Here is a 20,403-nt window from a genome sequence, read left to right as displayed (position 1 = left end):
TATATTTATATGTTTGTTGTTCCATTGTTATATTGTTATATTTATTGTTCCACTTGCTACATCTAAGTCATAGTTCCCCTTCTAAACAGTAGCAGAAGGGGATAATGGTTTATGCTGGAAATATTTAACATTGCCACAGTAGAAGTGTCAGCTTTTGGAAGCTTAAACACCCAGACACACTCTCTCCATCAATCTACTGACTGTCTTCTGGTGCCACATCGTCATACGCTCATGTGCTTGACACAGATGTGCTCAGGGTGTTAAGCCTGAAGCATGGCTCAGAAAAGCACCACCCTGCCCACATGCGCCAAACCAGAGGTCTCGCTTGCACTGGGAACATCAGCCAAGTGGCTCATTTGAAGGAACCTGCAACTAAATTAGTTCCTAAAATAGGAGGTTGTGTAGACTTGTGTGTATACAGCTAAATCGTTTTGGGGAAGGGAAGATCAGGACGGAGCTATAATGTCATGACAGTTCCTGGCTTAGCATTCGTGTGTAACCCAAGCTCTTTGTGATGGGTACAATTGACTATCATACTATTAAATCGTTTGACACTATAAGCTAGAACATAGGCCACAAAATTAGTTTGTGTGACACCTTTTTTTGGTTGCTGGTTTATATTAAAGGCTTAAGGACCTAGTCCTGTCTGGTATTGACAATCCTGACCAGCATCTCACAAAGTTCATCAGCAGCGGTACAGAGTTGAGGGCCTAAATGTTCAGCAGTATCTACAATTCTTGCTTCAAACAAGTCTCCTTCGTAAGAGCTTTGCTGCATTAAGGCCAAGTGCCCAACATTTTGCATGATGAACCAGAAAGAAATTAGGTATGTTTCATATTTCAGACAGTTGTTAGATAACATGCTAATTAAAATACATGAGTAGTCTGAAATCAGGCTTAGTGAGGCTGTTTAAATTTTTAAATATGAGCAAGGATTTTGTCACACTCCGAGTCTCATTCCTCATTCATATGGGAATCCCCATATGAATTCATGTTGCTATATTGTCGTCACATCCTACTGGGTCAGGACTTAAGCTGTACCACTGTCTATTTAGTCGTACCACAGAGCAGGTTTAAGTCTATGCTGTGTATTCAAGTCAACTTTGGATGCTGCTATTCGAATGTACCGTATTTCATGCTAATACCATAAGTGTTGTTATCAGAAACCCATGAGCACAAAGTTTGTTTTAAACTTGTTTTCTTTTGCAGACCTGAAAGGAAATGTGACCAGCCAATGTGTGAAGAGCATGAAGATGAGAGAATTAATATCTATTGTTTGAACTGTGAAATGCCCACCTGCTCCTTGTGCAAAGTCTTTGGTGCCCACAAAGACTGTCAAGTTGCTCCTCTCACAAATGTTTACCAGCAGCAGAAGGTAAATATCTTCGAGTATCTCATAGTCCTCCCACCAACCATTGACAGGAGATTATTCCCATGGGCTTCCTGCGAGTTTACAGAAGGGTTTGGGGGTTCCTTAGCCACTCCTGTGTGTGAGTGAAAGGCTCTTGTAAATCTGCAGGAACTGTTTAGAAACACAGAAAAATAAATTTAGGAGAGATCACACAGAAAGGTATTACATTGTCCCAATTTTTTTATTACAGTGACTAAACATTTTAGATAGCAATTTGATGTGAAGCTGAGGATCTCTCTTTTGATGTTCCTAACACTTTTTTTCAATGCTTTTAGATCAGACAAGTGAATGGTATTTCCAACACATGAACTGGAAAGAGAACAGACCATTTCAAATCAAGTAGTTATCTATTAGGCACTTTTACATTTAAGCATTCCATTTTTAAGAAAAGTTAAGTGAAAAACCTCTTCCTGCAAGTGAATGCAGGAATATTCAATAGTTGGCAGCACAGGATGTACCTAACATCCTCTGCCCTTGCTGTCACCAGTAAAAGACTTGTTTATTTTTAATACAGTATTAATTTAAAACCTGACTCACTGGGTTATCCTCCTGAGATAAACAGCTCATTTTTCTGGAGGGCCCCAGTGGGGCAAGCAATCAGACAGGCCAAGTTTGCAATCCCAGCCTCCAACTTTGTCACACAGATGCTTGTGTGTAGAAACTACAAATGAGAAGTCACTTCAGGAAAGTAGTTACAAACATCCTTTTCAATCAAAATAGGTGGGAGAAGGAGGAGAAGTTTCTTGGACTGAATCCATGCCCCCAGTCACTCCTTTTGCATGGAGATTTGCAAGCTGTAGTTTCAATACCAGTGTGCCTGTGAGAAGGGGCTGTCACGCCTGAGACGGGAGGGGTAACCTGGAGGCTGTAGGATGTGTGCTCCGAAGGATCCTTTACAAAACTGTGGAGGCCACGTACACAGTTGTCTCTGTTGCTACAGTGGTGTGCCAAGGGCCCTTTGTCCTCTCCAGCACTTTTCCCAAGTTCCCTAGGGACTAGCATCTCTGTCTCTCCTAAGGATACCTCACAGTCTTCTTCATACCCACACTCAGGTCATTTCCTTCCTCCACTCATTTCCCTTGCACCAGTGGCTCAGCCTCCACCTTCTTCTCCTCCTTTTCTCCTTCCCCTCTCACCACAGCCCTAACTCCGCTGCTCACACGCCAACGACTCAGTAACACCCTGGTCCCTCCAGGTCCATGGACTACCTCTTCTCCTCTCCAAGGCCAAGTGCTACAATCCTCATGGAAATACCACTGTGGTGTGACTAGACCTAGACACTGAAAAAAACAACCCCTTAAGAGACGAAGTCTTTTCTCTCTACAAACCCAATGAAATATTTTGGGTCTGTTGAAACAACGCTTCAGACAAAAGTATCTAGAAGATTTTCTTAAAACAAAGTGCTTCCTCCTCTCCAGTTTCTTCTGAAATAAAAGTTCCAAAAAACACAGTTTCTTCTCCATTAAAAGTTTAAAAATGTTAATTTTTTCATAGTGTGTTGGGAGAGGAAACAAATGTCAAAGTACTAGCAGGTATCCTGTGAGCACATAAAGCTCCAATTTTCCTCAGTTCTGGTGGAAAGACAAGCTAATACCCTGGTATGGCTTATTTATCTCCTGCTCCCCAATGTTACATGTGCCACTGTGAAGTGGGACAGTAATTAACACCCTCCTGCTTGCTCTCCCCTTACTGCCTAGTCTGAGCTGAGTGATGGTATTGCAGTCCTGGTGGGGAGCAACGACAGAGTGCAAGGAATAGTCACACAGCTGGAGGAGACCTGCAAGACAGTTGAGGTAGGTACCATCTCTTTAAATGCAGCTATTTCAGTGTGAAGTCCCACCTTTTAAACTTCTGGTAATGACCATGCTTTAACAGACCTCACTTTACCCAAATACATTCCCACATTGTGTCACTAAACCATTACTTGGGGCTTTGTACATTATCAAGATGTACTACCTCAACCAAAGGATACATCCTGCTCAGCACCTCTGACATTTGCCATGTGGTGGAGGATAAAGAGTAAGGCTAGATCATATCAGCACATCTTGCTCAACATTCTTAGTGGAATAGGATATCACTGAAGTTAAAAGCAGATTCAGTAAAATGCCATCAACTCCCAGCTCATTTAACAGTTCTAGAGCCGTAAACTACCAGCATTAGTCTGAAGCCTGACTGGTCCTGTGAACAGAGCCTTATTCTATGCCAGAGAGTAGGCACAGCATGGCTCACAGGTATGTCCGAGCTCTGTATTTGGTTGCTTTGCCTTCTGCACAAAAGTAGTGTTTTAATATACTTACATTGTCCTTTAAGGAGTCTTGTTTTATTGCTCATGGGAGGGAACGGTTTGGATTCTTACCGGATTTTCTGATAGAGTCCTCACTCTGAAAGAGATGGAATTAGTTTTGTGTCATTCAAGAGCAGAAGTGGCTTTCATTTCCTCCGAGAGCTTTGCATCAGCAAAGCAAACATAAATATCAACTTTGACCAATTTGAGCAATAGGCTGAAAGGAGCTCGTATGAATTGATTTTGTGATCAGAGTTTGATGAAGCATCTAGTGAAGGAGCCACATCCCTCTCAGCCCAATTAGAATTATATTGACCCTTCAGAGCTGGAGCAGAAAAGGGAAATGGTAGAGAAAAAGAAGTTAATCCAAGATGTATAGATTCTGATTGGTAAGAAAAATTGATTACACAACCTATGTACACAATCCCCCAAGGCTCCTATTTCCTCAGAGTAAGGAAGAACAAAAATTGTCCAAGTTTGGTTTAAAGAACATAAAACCATTACCCCAAGTAAATGATAGAGCACGTTTGTGGCAGTCAGAACTTTGTAGTCAGGAAGGATTCACACTGCAAGGATGAAACTGGCTGCTATCGGGACTTTGCAGACAGAAACAAGCCTTTCAAGTAGGTTAACTGCAGAAATTTGAATGATACAAAAGCAAAAGCTTGCACTCATTTAAGTTGAACTAGCTGAACCAGAAACAAAGCTTCAAACATTTAGTATGAAGTATGGAGAAAATATTGTGCTAAAAATACCTTAAGAAACAGCAGTGTCTGGAACTAGCCTTCTCAGAGTCATCCACTCAGTTTAAAGTCTAACCTTTAAAGTGAAACCCCAAAGTAAGTGCAGCCATTTTACCATCAGATGTTTTAGCAGGTTTTTCACCTTCAAAGCCAAAGATTGCACAAAATAGGTCTCAGAGTCTACCTTGGCACTTCCATGTTATATTTCAAGCAAATCACATTTCCTGCCATACAAGAGCTTTGTCTGAATTGACATCAGTTTGTCCTTTAAGACAAAAAGTTACAGCTGGAACTGAGAAATGTTCACACATGGAAATAATGCTTACAATCCAGGATTGTCTCTTCTGTCTGCTTAACACTTGGCAGAGAGCAATAAATATCTGCTTTAGCAGAAAATAACATGATCATTTTCTTTTTAGATGGAGTAAGTAATAGCCTATAGTTCTATATTTAGCTATTGCTCTTATCCAAACCTAAAAATCAAAAACAAACAAACAAAAAAGTTGATCAATACTTGTATAGCTTTTAACTGATTGAAAGGTAGACCAAATCCATATATTATGCTGAAAATTGAGAAAGGAATATAAAATGCTGGAAAACTGTAATAAATAATTAAGTACTGTTTAGCCCTGTAAATGATATGAGTAAAATCATGGCTAGGCTTCGCGAACGAAGATCTGGGAAGGGCTCTACCCACGTTTCTTGCAAGCACGTTGGTGGCTAAAAAGGCCAATACGAGAAAGGCATGTCCGGTTGCAAAAGACACAGCAGAAAGACTCCTTAGGTGGTATATTCTGTAAGGTTCGATTCTTTCTGCGTTGTCTTTTCTCCTCAAGGGTGATCCTGCGCGCTTTCTCAAAAGCATCAGCAGCGTTATAAATGGTTTGTCTCCAGGCCTCCCGATTGGAGGCCAGAGTAGACCAGTTATGGTGATCAATATGGCCAAGGCTGAGTTGTTGCTTCAGGGAGTCCTTGTATCTTTTCTTTGGGGCTCCTCTCTTGCGGCAACCAGTGGCAAGTTCACCGTAAAGCAGGATCTTAGGGAGGCGGTGGTCCTTCATCCTGGAGACGTGCCCAGCCCAACGCAGCTGTGTTCTCAACAACATGGCCTCAATACTTGTGATTGCTGCCTGTTCGAGAACAGATGTATTGGTCACATAGTCTGACCAGTGGATGTTTAGGATTGTGCAGAGGCAGCGTTGATGGAAGCGTTCTAGGAGTCGCAGGTGGTGGCGGTAGATGACCCATGATTCGGAGCCATATAAAAGAGTAGACAGCACTATGGCTCTGTAAACACTGATCTTGGTACTTTTCTTCAAGTGTTTATTTCGCCAGACTCTTTTATGAAGCTTTCCAAAAGCACTATATGCCTTTGCTAACCTGTTGTCTATCTCCCCGTCAATCTTACCATCCGAGGAGATGAGGCTGCCTAGGTAATTAAACTGTTGGACTGATTTGAGTTCTGATTGGCTGATGGTGATGTGGGGATGATGGGGGACTTCCTGAGGTGCAGGCTGATGGAGAACTTCAGTCTTCTTTAGGCTGACTTCCAGCCCAAAGAGCTCAGCAGTGTCTGCAAAGCAGGATGTTAAACGCTGCAGAGCTGCTTCTGTGTGGACAACAAGGGCGGCATCATCAGCATAAAGCAGCTCCCGGACAAGATGGTTTAGGGTCTTGGTGTGGGCCTTCAGTTGCCTTAGGTTGAATAGGCTTCCGTCAGTACGATATCGAATGTAGATACCGTCCTGATCATCGAGGTCTGCTGTGGCCCTTTGGAGCATCATGCTGAAAAAGACTGTGAAAAGGGTAGGAGCGAGAACGCAGCCTTGTTTCACACCATTCTTTATTAGAAAGGGCTCAGAAAGTGTGTTGCCATATCTGACTTGGCCATGCTGATCCTCATGAAGTGAGATGATCATTATGAGTAAAATAAAGAAGGAAAAATTACAGTATTTCTTTCAAATGCTAATAGCATAGGCCAGTCAGCAGAGATCCTTTGGAACAAGCAGTGAGACTCATGCTCAATAGCAAGGACTCCTTTCTTTTTGCTGTAGCTGTGCTTTAAAAAAACATAAAGGCTGGGAACTTTTTCGAATGTAAAGTCATGTATTTGTTAACCTTCTTCATTACACAGAATCTGATTAGGGTAATTCCATCATGCAGAGACTTTGTATGGGAACATTTTATGCAGAAAGAAAATATTTCAGAAATATTTCAACATTTACAGTTAAGAATCTGCTTTGCACTCTCACTCTGGAGATTCACAACTCTGTAATATCTGCTGGCAGGAAATATTATATATTAGAGCTTAGAGATAGGGAAGGATCTCTCAGAGCAGCCTGCTATCACTTGCTTACTCTTCTTCCTCTAACATTTGTCCTGTGTCATATGACAAAGATAGCATACACCTGTCTTGAAATCAAGGTTGTTTTACAAGTGATCTGAATGACATTTCACAAGGAGAAAGCTAGGAGAGAGTGAAAGAAGAGAAGAAAATTATTTGAGGTCAAAACAATAGAATGACACATAGGAACCATGACTCACTTGGCTTGAAAACTTCCTTAACCCCACCCTATAATTGCATTAATCAGGAATTTCTGGGAAATGTCAAGAACCTCCAGAAGGGCAGGAAAAGCTTGCACCCCCTGCAAGGAATTTTAAATTAGGAGTGCCTGTTTAGCCTATTCTTTCTCATTGGGAAGCAGAGCTGGATACTTGGTTCAATGCAACAAGATGTTTATTCGCTCCCCACGCCCCTAAACCTAGACAGTGATTTTTGGCCAAATGTACATCTTTCTTCTTTGAACAATGCAGAGCAGATTGTTACCACTCATAGGAATGAGCTCTGACTGAAAGGCAAGAAAAAAGTGGGATTCTATCTGGCTAAGTGCTATGAATAATCAGTCTTATCACTTCCAAAAGTAGTGTGAGACTGTTAATAATACTGTGCTGCCAGGATCTCAGCATTATGCCCCAAGGGACAAAGATGAGGAATTGATTCAGCCTCAGTTCCTAGAAAAGAGATTTAAATAATCACCACCATTCACAACCAGGTATAACCACAATAAGGTTATGCCCTGGGGCATACAGGTTTCTCAAGTACTTTGGTTTGGTAGACTTCAGACGTTATACATAACCTGTCTCCCATTTCCTCCCTATAGATCCTCCCTTACAAGTGCAGTTTGTGCTCTTTAGAGAGTGCTCAATGCAGCAGTCATCAAACCCATCCTCCTTACTCAGTGAAATATGCTGTTGTCTGGTTGGAAGGACAATAAAAGTGTCTCAAAAACCGATGTGAAAATCGGTGCCTGAACTTAGGATTGGAACCTGATTCCTCTTTCTTTTCTTTGTGTTTCTGTCACACACCATTTTCTTCACAGAACCTCTACTTCTTTCAGTGCACAGTAAATGGAATATAATGGACACCTATTGCCCAAATGCAGTCTTAGAGAGCATATGTGAAAATCAAGCCCAGCCACGATTGTTCCATGCACTCTGGAAGAAAAATAAAATTCTCCAGAGCTGATTTGAGATGACCACTCCTTTTAAAACCATTCTGTTCGCGCAGAGGAACCCACTACTAATATGGTGGAGGCTTTTACTTTTTCTGCAGACTTTGATGTATCACTGCAGACATCACAAATACCTTTTACATTTTTTAGCAGACTGACAAGTTATACAATAACCTGTTTGGGGGCTTTCAGTGGCTTGAAATTCAGAGTTTGAGAACAGTTTTTGAACTTTTGTTCCAATAGCTTGGACTTTGAAAATTATAAAAGTCTCTGGGGTCATTCAGAATCCTTTGCACTGTTCAGAAAGAGGAATTTCTTTGATGAAAATGCTTCCAAGTAACTGTAAAAATAGAAACTCTTTTAAGAACATAACATGTTTAACATAAACCAAATGATTCACAGGAATGCTGCAGACGACAAAAAGAACAGTTGTGTGAAAAATTTGATTATCTCTACTCTGTATTGGAAGAAAGGAAAAATGAGATGACACAAATAATAACTAGAACCCAAGAGGAGAAACTGGAACACGTCCGCTCCCTGATGAAGAAGTATGCAGATCATTTGGAAGCTGTGTCAAAACTGGTTGAATCAGGAATCCAGTTCATGGAAGAACCAGAAATGGCCGTGTTTTTGCAGGTATAAAGTCTATAAATAGAGATACAACAAGAATGATAGGTTTATTGATACACTACTTAAGCATTTCTCAATTTTAGGCCCATTCAGAGTTTGGTTATCCTTAAGTGAACGTTTATACAAACTCGTTTTGTAAACATTTGAATCAGCTCAGACAAATGTCTAGTCTTCTTGTGAAAAGTATCCAAATCTAGAACATGAGTATTTGCTATTTGCACCAAAATATACTATCCTGTGAATGAATTTCTGGTCCCAAAGAAGAAACAGGAATTTAAACATTTTCCAACAAATCTTTATTTTCCCATCAATATCATGGTGGGACAATATGTCCATTTGCACATGAATTTCTGTGAATTATAGGTTTCATTTGCATATTGACAAAGTGATTAATGTTTCAAGAACTAAATATTTATGTTTTAAGTTACATTTTTATACCTTCATTTAACTTTTTTCTTCTGTTTTCTTACTATAAACAGAGGAGAGAAGAGTAGGAAACCGCTAGCAACCTGTCCACTAAATTCATTGGTGTAGAATTTCTATCTTGCAAGTTTACAATTCCTCTATATTAGAAGCTGGAAGGGTGTCTTCTACAAAACAAAACAAACAAAAACTCCAAACAAACAAAAAAAACCAAACCCCAAAACAAACCAACCCAAACCTTGCTTCTTTTTATCAAAGAATTGCCTTTGAAGAGTACAATAATCTTTCAAGACAAATAGAATTTTGTCTCTCCAGAAGTATGTCCTTATGGATAGTCAAAGATATAGTTACTGTGACTAAAGATGGTAATGGAACAATTGCTTTTAACCACAAACACAATAAAAAAAGAGGAAAAGTATTTCCACTTTGTTTCTTTTTAACAATTGTACATATTTCCCATGATATTCAGATTTTAATTAAAAAGTCTTCAACTAACTAAAAGGTTTACTCAGCTGTATACTACCATCCAAATTTGATCTCATTCATAGATGTCATGGCTGTCATTAATGAGATCCATATTAGTGCATTTAGAAGCAGCCAGTGTAAGAATTAGATCTCAATGCATAAAGTCTCTGAAAAAATGGAACCATTTAAGAAGTCAGTTATTTCCTTTTTGTTTTCACAGAATGCCAAAACATTGCTACAAAAGTAAGTATTTAAACTTTAGACTCTTTTTCTTTATAATCAATTACAAATTATAAATTTATCTGCAAATCCAAATGGCAATAACCAATTTCTCTGTTTTAGAATTACTGAAGCTTCTAAAGGATTCCAAATGGAAAAAATAGAGGATGGGTATGAAATTATGAACCAATTCACAGTGAACCTCAGTAGAGAAGAAAAGATAATACGAGAAATTGATTTTGACAAAGGTATGTCATTTATTTCGCCAAAATTGCTCTCTTAAATTGCAGCTGTGTGTGATTACACAATGATACAGAGTAGGAAACCTTGAATTGGATATTTCTCTCCATCCTGAAATGTAACCAGAGCATTTTGTATCAATTGTAATCAGGAGCAAAAATCCATCACGGTTAAAAAAAACCCAAAACATAACCTGTTGACACCATTAATCTTATCTTGGCACAAAGGCAATGGTATGACCAAGTTTGACAGTCTGGCTTTAGGGATGTTGGTATCCCAAACCTCCAGTCATGTGTTGCAAAGCACTGGCCTGGTAAATGTTTATGATGGCAGATTCAATGATGTTTAAAACAAGCATATACCTAGAATTGGAAGAGGGGCTTTTTTCCTGGCAGATTGTGCCACATCCTGGATATCCTCTCCCCAGAAAGTGCAGGGCCATGCTGCACATCCCTAATGAGGATTAACTGCATTGGCAGGAGTTTCTGTACTCCTTCACATGGAAAGGGCCAGCTTTAGGTTTTAACCAACAGGTGTGTTCAGTGTCTTCCCTGCCACAAAGCACCTGCTGGCAGCCTTATGGCGGTGCCCAGTCCAGGCTGGCAGAAGCAGTCTCCTCACCAATACCTTCTCTGCCAGGCAGCAGATTATCAGTGGCTTTGCAATGCAATTGCAAGTGGCTTTTTAATTACACAGAGACTGTAGCCATCTTCACATGGTACTCAACCCTGTCTTTTTACACGTGTCCTATCAGAGGAGGAGGGAGAAGAAGAGGAGGGCACAGAGGATGGTGAAGGTTTGGATGAAGTCCACACAGAGTCATCTGGAGAGGAGGGAGAGGAGGAAGAGGTGGAGGAGGAAGAGGCTGAGAGAGCATCACAACCACCTCAGCAAGACCCTAAACTGCAGAGTGCAGCAGGGGAGCCCTTGGCTGAACCCACTCCAGTGTCACTGCCTGCTGCCCCAGCTGGTCAGGTGAGTGTCTTTGCTTCCCTGACAACTATGCTGAGTGTGCATGGCAGAGCAAGAAAATGCTCCCCTGTGGCCTGTAGGTACCATAGGTAAGGAGCGGGGCTAAGGGAATCAATGCACTGGAGAGCAAAATTTGTTTATTGCCCTTGTACACATATATGCAGCTTTACCCTGTCCTCTTGACCTGCATATATATATATATATATATATATATATATATATCACTTGATAGGCAAAAAATTAGCTGCTAGATAAATTAAGATATATATGGGATACATAAGTTATAAATAAAAGAGATTCCATTTGGGAGTCAAGTGCGTTACAATGGACATTCTGCTGTGGTTTAACTCAGACTAACTGTTGTAAATGGGACAGTTGTTAAAATATTTATACTAAGAGAATTTGGCATTCCCCCTGGATTTAGTGAGCTTTCCACCATCAATTTTTAGATCATATCTCTAATCTGTTTTCTGTGAATGGTGTTTGCTGCCTTCTGCTCTGGACATCTTAGGTATATGTCTAGGTGGATGCAGGAATATCATACACCAAAGAGGAGAAGTAACTGCCTCTTACAACCTGGCAGCAAACAGGCTCGGGGTGTGAATATTTTAGGCCAGCACTTTTTCTTAGGGAATGTGATTAGAATAAGAGCATAATTCCACATATTCTAAAATATCTACATTACAAATATACTTAATGTGCTACTTTAGCTTACCTTGCATACAATTAATTGGCAAATTCTCCTCTTATGCAATTCACCCAATGAAGTTGCTGAGTGATAAAGGCTGCTGTGAAGATATTCGAGGAGGCCAATATGAAATCAAGAAAACACATAAAGGATCTTTGATTGTAGCAAACCTCCCACATAAAATATGGGAAAACAAATACTATAGGTTCATTCTTGCTTTGATCTAAAAACATGTGTGTGTTTTCACCAGTTGTGTGAAGATGCTCTTAAATGAGGTTTTATTGATTTAACCAAAATTTGTCTTTTCAGGATTTGCACTGACTTAACTAAACTTATGTTCCCAAAGTGATGTAGGGTTTTATGCAAACAGACATAAGAAATTCTGCCCAGTGACATGAATTCTCTCACTTCTAAATGCTAAAGGCTAAAATGAGAAAGGTACAGCATGCTACTCTAGCAATTGTGAAGTGCCATTAGGAGATGGTCAGATGTGGAATCAGACATGGCATATAGGTGTTATGGTGTGAGAGATACCTGTATTTCAGCTTTTGCCTTCTGGTGTAAGAAAAGCAAAGCAGAAATGCTGTGGGGACAGCAGGCAGCATGTGTGGGAACCCCAAGAACTTGATGCATGTAGAGAAGTGCAGTTCAGATGGCTGTTCCTCTTCCTGGCAGAGCAACTGTGCTTGGCTTATAGCATTGATGGCAAGGCTGGTGGGCAAATGTTTCTCTCCAGTGTCTTTTTATTCACCTTATTCCGACTGCTCGTATCATACTCATTGGTAAAGGTGTTGTTCTTAACACAAACCCAACAAGCCATTTGAAAGTACCTACACCAGCCATGAATGGCTGGTATGGGTTTATGAGGTTCTTATGCAGAATTTCCTGTGTTTTTAGAGTTTAACTGGGCATTTATCTTAATTAAGGAACCTCTTTTTCACTCTATTCTTAGTCAGCACCCCCCTCCCAGCTAGTTCTACCCTCCTGTTCTATTTATCTTATTTATTTTCTTTCCCTTATCTGTGTTATTCAAGTGATAGTTGCTTTTGCTTTGCATTTTGATTGCAGTTCTTTCAGACCATATATTAGGATAAATCTATGCCTTGCAGTGATATGTAACAAACACAACACACAGAACAATATGACTACAGCAGGAAAGGTAACGTGGTGCACTCTGCTTGTTCTTCTCTTTATCTGTCCTGATTAAGGATGTGGTTGTGACACCAGGTGGTTCTCAGCAGACCCCAGAATCTGACACTCAAATGCCGGCCACAGCAGAAACCATGGATCCCTTGTTTTACCCTAGCTGGTATAAGTCTCAGTCACGGCAACCAAGCAGTCCAAGCTCAACCCCGGTGAGTGGGTTGGGGAAAGTAGGGAGTCCTGTTTCTCTGGAAACAAGTGCAAAGAAGTCAGAAGCCCCAACAGCAGCAACAAAAGAGGAGAGTGCACCAGGGAGTAGTAAGGAAAGTAATGCCACTGCAGCAACGTCCAAGGTCAGTGCTTCCAGTGTCACCCCGGAGGGCTGTGATGCGCAGCAAGGCGGGAACAGCAATTGCTAAGGAAAACGTGGCTTCATTTTCCTCTGCATGCTAAAGAATGAGAATAATTTAAAAAACACGTGAACAGCATAAACTGTCATTCCAGCAAGTCTGCTGGATTTGTAGATGGTTTCAATATGTGACAGGCTGACTCTTGAGCTTCAGAGCAGCATGCTGATGGTTGCTTGTGCTTAACTGCCAGTGCACCTCGCTCGTGAGAGCTGTTATCCAAGCTGCTCACACACAGTGACTCAGGAGCTGTTGGAGAGGCTGACAAAGTCTCTGTGCATCATATTTGCATGCGTTGGTAGCCGAGAAATCCTGTGCATGAGATTACTCTTGTCACCTGTTGAAAGCCTGTGCACATGCCATCCTACAGTGGCTGGTTGAGCAGCTATGGCCTAGCTTTGCCTTCCACAGCTCTGTGGCTGCACCTGAAGTGCACGGCTTCCTCACATGAACACGAAGCTATGCAGACACTCAGAACCTCCTTGTGTGTTTGATTGCCTCTTAATAAGCAGTGTGATTTCCTGGGTTCAGATGTGTGTCTCCAAGGATTTTTGAGACCTGAATAAAGGAGATCATGAAGATAATACATTCCAGTTCAATGTTAGACTGCCAGCAGCAAGATGGGATAACAGAGACTGATGTGTGGAGTACAGCAGGAGGTTTTCCTTAAAATTACAATGTTAGAGTTGGTATGACCTGAATTTGAATATCCCTCCTTCTGCACCTGTATACAAATTCCACATGGGCCAAAGATACAAGCAACAGAGCTGAGGGAGCTGTGCAAGAATTTGCGGATTTGCACAGTACACCAGCTCCTGCTCCAGTGCCTGGTTACCAGCCCATGAGCAGCACTCTCTAAATCAAACAATCCCCATTTACAGGCTCATGCTGCATGTTTTAACAAAGCAGCTACCTATATGTGTGCAACAAGAGATTATGTATCTGTGCGAGAAAGCACAAGTGAGTAGTATTTCATGCTGTTTCCTTTAAAGTTGGAGTTGACTATATAGCATACATAAGCAGGCCTACCATGTTAAACAATCATGTGCAAGGCAAAAAGTTAGGAGAAGGAGTTCACAGAGATCTGATAAAAGAGGCTGGATACCTCTAATTTGCTTGCTATCACTGGACATCTTCTAGCTAGAGGTTTCAGTCAGTGACACTTGAATTTAGGGGCTGAAGGATTCTCACTGACTTCACTCACTTTCTTAACAAAAGCACCATTTGGCCACCAAATTTCAGTAGCTATTTTTCGAGTCAGGGCTTGATTTGAGAATATTTGAGTGGAATTTATATGAAAAAGAAACTACTTTAAAATGGTCAAATCTGCTATGACCTTATCTTCTTAAGTATATTCCAAACAAACTAGCAAAAGCAGGTAAATCCATAGTGAAATTTATTGCTGCTGTTCCTTCCTATCAGTTCCACTGACGACCAGGCAGCCAATCCTCACCATGGGCAGGTGAAATCTGTATTAGATTAATTTCCTGGAAGTTTGTTTGACTGTGATCTGCTTCCATCGGTCCTAATTTACAGCAAGCAAAGGAACAACACTTGCATTTGGTGTGGGCAGCTGTCTGGAAAAAAGCAGTAGTCTGGTACCTGGTTCTCTTCATTGTTGTGTACCAAGAGTGAAAACAGGCACATGGGAAAGATGTCAGTTCCCATTGGCGTGTGAGTTTGAGGGTGCTGCATTTTGATGTCTTCCCAGACCACACGTGACCGTGACATTTTGGGAGGAGGAGGATGTCGAGAAGAGTAGTGCATGGTTCTGATGATGTGGGGAGGAAAGACACAGGGGAAAGAGCTGAGAATGGGGTTACCCCTGGGCTGGAGACAGAACGAGGGATAGGAAAGCTCAGGAAGCAGAAAGGTGCAGAGTGTGCTCAAGAATAGAAAAACCAGAGTGACCAAGTGATGGTGATGCCGTGAAATGATGCTGTGGTCAGATTTATGGATCTGAGCTGAGAAGTGTCTATGTCATGAAGAAAATGGCTGCTGTTTTGTAGCAGTGATAATTTTTAAGTACGTGAACTTCATATTTTTCCTGCATGTGGTTTTACACAATCCACTTGAAATGCTGTATTCCTTTATTTTTCTTAAACCTCCAGATGATGTTCTCCACTGTTTTTACTCCTTTCCTCCAATTAGGTATATAATGGAAAAGTGCTGTGGAAACAGAGCTTTTTCACTGAACGTAGTGGTAATGACTAGTTTGTGTCATGACAACACTGGTGAAGCACTCTTCTTATTTTCTCACAGGAGTTAGCATTCTGCATAACACTTTTGGCATTTCTTATCATACTACATCATCTTTGGAATCTGATTCAATACATTTGTACTTTCATGGGTAGGAAATATTTCATTTTACCATTAACTAACAGTTCAAATAGTGTATCTGATTATGTTCTTACATGGCTTTAAAGGATTTTTCCCTTTCTTCCCATCCAAAAAATATCATGCTAGTTCACAATACAAGCTGCCTAAAACATTTCTTCCTCGCTCCTTTAAAATGCCACCCTTCAGCTTACTCCTGCATGGTTAAACACTGCATCTCCCTGGTTCAAAATAAGAAAAGAGACATTTACACCCTCAGATATATGGGCTTATATTTTAGTTGCTGTTCAGATGACCAGCAGGATGGAGAAACTTTTGGTTGACAGATGTGAAGAGCACCAACCTTGTTCGGTCCAATAGGGGAGGAAGACCTAGAGATTAATGGTTGTCATCAGAAAGGTAAAGGTCAGGAAAAACAAATCCACTGAATAATCCTGCTACCAGGATTCCCACTGCAAGCAAATCACCGATGCTACCTCAGGGGGTGGCTCAAGCCCTGATCTCCAGACATCCCCATGGAGAGAGTGGAGAATGTCCCCTCACACCCCATCTCACACAGCACACCCCACATCCTCTTCAGGTCCGTTTTTCAGCAAAGAATTTCAAAGCTCTCTCTGCATGGAGTACCAGTCACAGCCCTGAAATGGAGCCCCATGTATCTGCAAGGATCCCAACTCATTTAGACAAAGGCTTTTTTTTCCTTTAGGTTACATTACACAAAGAGCTGAAATAACTGCAAGATCAAGGACTAAGAATTTCACTACCAAGTGAAGTTGTCCCAAAGGCAAATTTAAATTACATTTAAATGTAATTTAAACCTTAATTATTCCATAACATCTCTTCTGGAATAGCCCCTTTTTCTGGTAGATGCTGTCCGTCCAAATTCGCACCCCTCTTAGGTAAGACATATGAATGCATTCAATTTCCAAAGTGATATAAATGATGTGCAGAGAATTCTGTGTTACCATTGGGGCATTTAATCTTATTTACTGAAGGCCAAAGACCTCTGACAGAAGCAAGAGTAGTTACCTGTGAGTATTTGCACTAATGACAGGCAGATTCAATTATTATCTATTCTTCAACACAAAAATGCTTGGTGTTCCCTGCTCACTTTCTGCACTGCATTCTAAGCACTGACCATGATATGGTTTCTCTATGAAAATTGATTATTATTCAGCTTTTATGTGAAGAATTTCCAGCACTATGACTGAAAAATATATCTCTCTGTTAAAAAAAAAAGGGAGAGTGGAGAAGCTATCACCTACACTTTACTTGCATAAGTTATGCAAAAAGATGCACTGTCTGGCAGTAATTTGAATTTGAAAAGCATCAGACACTGTGAATCTCAATTAAATTTATGGATCATAGTTTAATTTTCATTTATTTGTGTTTGGTTTTGAAAATTTGTTGTAATATTACAAGAGGACGTAGAGCTTGTTTGTACTCCTGGGAAATCAAGCATGCGAATAGCATCATGCTCTTTCTTCCCCCTCTTTCTTTTTTTAATTCAAAATACCTTTTGAAATTAAAAATAGATAAATGCGGAAAGCTCTCATTTCCACCATTGAGACCTCTTCCTATGTGGTCTCCAGTGGCATCTTTATGATTTATTTAACAACGAAATAGAAAGGAGGTGAAGGGAAAAGGCATTTTGGTCTCAGATTCTATTTGCATAAAAATTATTTTCTTGTCCATGTATAGTGAGGTGGCTGTTTAGACAGTCTATGTGTCTTTATCTTTCATGTGAGAGATCAGGTCACAGCACCTGAAAGTCAAATAACAAAATTACTTTGAATAGCTGTAATAATAATTTATAATAATAATATAAATCTGCATGACTGTCATCATAAGATCAGCATATAATTTATTTTCAACCTATTTTAGTAGAATGCACGGGACAGATTTCCTTTTTTTTCAGTAGCAAAGAGAGGTCAGCCCCCCTATTAAATTCCCAACATTCACTTTATTTATTGGTTGTTTCTCTAAGAAATTGTATTGATGCATCTATAAATTTCCTCCAGGGTACAGGAGGGTATATCAGCAGGGATAAGGCAACAGGAGTTGCAGCTCACAGGTGTACAGATTGTTTGGTCTAAGAAGGGACAGAAGGAGATGATTCAGCATGAACAAAATAGATAGCTTCGCACTAGAGAGCCGCATCCTGCTTCAGGGAGTGCCTAAGTCAGAAGTGTAGTCACCACGGGCTGCTCCTGCCTCTGACAGAGAGTGAGAGGCATCTCCAGTAAGGGAGAGTTCACCAACTGCTGCTGGCTCACACTTGGCACCTCTTCAATCTGCCTGCTGAGTGTGAGGTGACATTGTTCCTAATCAGGTGCCTCTGCTCAGTGTCTGAAGTTGGGGGGGTCTGAGACCCTGCATGTGGCAACGAGGAGCAAATGATTAAAACACAGGGAGCAGGAATAGCGTCAATGAACTGCCTTGCCACTACGGGGTGTAATGTATTGGTGAAGGGTGATATGGACATTATGAAGCAGCCCTTTCCAGTGCACGAGAAACAGATCTTGGAGTCCTGCAATTTTTCCTAATCATATTTTGTAGGCAACATCTCTCATGTAGTAATGCCATATAAATTTGTAAATTTGTGAGAGCTTATGAAAGATTTGTGTTCACCTGGGTCTGTGGTTACACAGTTAATTTCAACTAAGAGGAAGTACTGGATGCTGTATTCTGTTGCTCAAATTCCCCATAAGAAAAGTGGCTGCATGTGGCTCCAAAGGACTCCAGAGCATACATTTAGTTTGAAAGGAAATACAAGTTAATCATCCACAAACGGTAGTCAGATCTAATTTCCCTTTGCAGCCAGTAAGTACAGTGCTTTAATTCCATGAGGATATAAAATATAATCAGGATTGAACTGTTTGGGAGGAGAAATACTAATGTAGTGACCTATGTTAATCTTGTTTCATTAGTTTTAAAATTTCCTATTACTTGCTTGCAACCTTATGCCATCTGCCAGAATTACCATAAGGACAGTCCTCTCAGTATTCATGTACTGTAGTTCTCTTTGCCCTGCTGCTGAATACTTCAATTTCAGCTGGTGATCCTTCAAATTTTTTTCCATGAGACAGCTTTAAATCACATGTCAGAGAGGTCAGTATTTAGCTACGTTTTAGCCGATTGGTTGTCATGTCAATATGCAGACAATACAGACAAGATGATTTAAAACCAAAATAAGGCCAAGAGATCCCGCCGTGCTCTTTGCCTATGTACCACTGCTTTTCCATCACAATATAAAAGATATGGTCCCACATTTCAGCACAGCACTGCACTGGAATTGTTGCACAAGCATGGCAGCAGTACACAAATAATAATTTCCTTTCTCTTCACCAAATTGGAAACTCGGTCTTTCCAATCTGCTCAGATAAGGAAGCCAGGTCCCCACTTCAAGAGAGATGCTCCAAGAGAGGAGATTTCTTGCTCAAAAGAAGGCAGTCTTGCAAGGCTGGATCTTGCACGATTGATGCTGAGGGAGAGTGTCCCTTCCCTCTGGCCCATCCGACACAGCCTTCCTGCAATTTCCCCCAGAGCAGGACGAGCTGTCTGTTACCATCAGCAGCAGGCACAGCCCAGGCAGCTCTCTCCCAGAACCCCAGCTGCTGCTCTGAAAGCTCTCTGCTCTCTGCAACAACTGTATTTAGTGCTAATGAAGGATCTGAGAATGCACAGAGCAAAGGTCAACTTGATGTTTGCCATCTAGGTCTTGATATACCTGTACTTTACCTTTTCTCAGGTAGAAAATTGGGTGGGTTTATTTCTATACCATTAAAAAATCTGAGACCCCTGGTGGCCTAGTGGTTAGCGTGCAGGACTTTCACTGCTGCGACCACGGGTTCAAATCCCGGTCTCCTGGCCTGATGGAGGTCGTTAGCCCTGTGTGGCCATCCATCTATGAGAAGGACACTCTAAACAAACCTACGTCCTGAGGACCTCACTGCCATTGTCCAAGCTTGCTTGGCCCCAGCAGATGAACCTTAGGATTAAAGGGTGGGCTCAGTTCAGCGCAGGCTGTGTCTCACCTAAAAAAATCCATTGCGCAGGCTGGAAAGGTAAAAGACCTTTCCCCAAATCTTCGTTCGCGAAGATGGGCCATTATATATATTTATTATTAAAAAATCTGCAAGGTTTGACTGAATGAAATTGGGTCATCTATTCTCTGTGAAGCTAAGCCTTTTGTAAGAGACTTATGCATCCACTGGTATACAAGCCCAAATTAAACTCTGTTTGAAGATTCTTCCTAAGCATCTCTTAAAATTCATTTGGAAAAAAAGAAGCACTCAGGCTGTAGCTGAAGTACAGGGCAAATACTAGATGCAGGAACTCAGTTAACAGTCAAAAAATTCTACCTTTTGCTTCTCTGTAGTTTGACTTAGCGAGTTGGGTCTTGGTCATAGGGTGATAGTGGCCAAGTCTGAGGCCACTCAGGCTGATGTTCAGTTGGTGGCAAATTCTGCCCGTAAATTTCCACTTTGTATCTTGACTTTGAGTTCAGATGAGATTTTTTTCCTCCTCAGTTTGGCAATACATGCCAAGAAAATCAGGAAAGTCTTGATTGTTCCTCTTTTAACATCTCACTCTCCCTTACTTCTGAGAATTACCTGGGTGATTCAGAGACAGCAGTGATGAGTCGTGAGGGCAATATGTTAAGACCAGCTTTCAGACAACAGTTTCCCATAATTAATATGAGTGGCAAATACTTCACTTAAATTTTACCTTGAATAGTCTGTTCTGTGATTTGTCTGGTGAGTCATAGATACAATCTGATTTATGTATGTTTCATTTTTTTCAGTCCATTACTAGCAAAAGGATTTCCACAATGACAGCTTGGATAAAATGATTTCTCCTGATGAAATTAATACAAAGCCGGGCTCACCTAGACATTGTCTTTTGTGACTATCTCATTTAAATACTG

General features: G+C 40.8%; 1 protein-coding gene across 2 annotated transcripts in view; it reads left to right on the top strand.

The window, feature by feature from the left end:
* TRIM55 (tripartite motif containing 55) overlaps positions 1-20,403 on the top strand; it is a 36,781-nt gene that overhangs the window by 7,494 nt on the left and 8,884 nt on the right. The window contains exons 3-9 of one of the 2 annotated variants that reach the window (XM_027702666.1): positions 1,209-1,374; positions 3,108-3,203; positions 8,352-8,585; positions 9,688-9,710; positions 9,810-9,934; positions 10,681-10,901; positions 12,795-13,082. In XM_027702666.1, the coding sequence (XP_027558467.1) occupies positions 1,209-1,374; positions 3,108-3,203; positions 8,352-8,585; positions 9,688-9,710; positions 9,810-9,934; positions 10,681-10,901; positions 12,795-13,082 (1,153 nt within the window). The remainder of the gene's footprint in view (positions 1-1,208; positions 1,375-3,107; positions 3,204-8,351; positions 8,586-9,687; positions 9,711-9,809; positions 9,935-10,680; positions 10,902-12,794; positions 13,083-20,403) is intronic. The other variant, XM_027702754.1, reaches the window with a different exon arrangement.

The sequence above is a fragment of the Neopelma chrysocephalum genome, unplaced genomic scaffold (genome assembly GCF_003984885.1).
Source record: "Neopelma chrysocephalum unplaced genomic scaffold, ASM398488v2 Primary Assembly neopelma1_22, whole genome shotgun sequence".
In the NCBI taxonomy this organism is placed as follows: domain Eukaryota; kingdom Metazoa; phylum Chordata; class Aves; order Passeriformes; family Pipridae; genus Neopelma; species Neopelma chrysocephalum.
The sequence above is the reverse complement of the archived record's forward strand: the minus strand, read 5'-3'. Positions and strand labels throughout refer to the sequence as shown.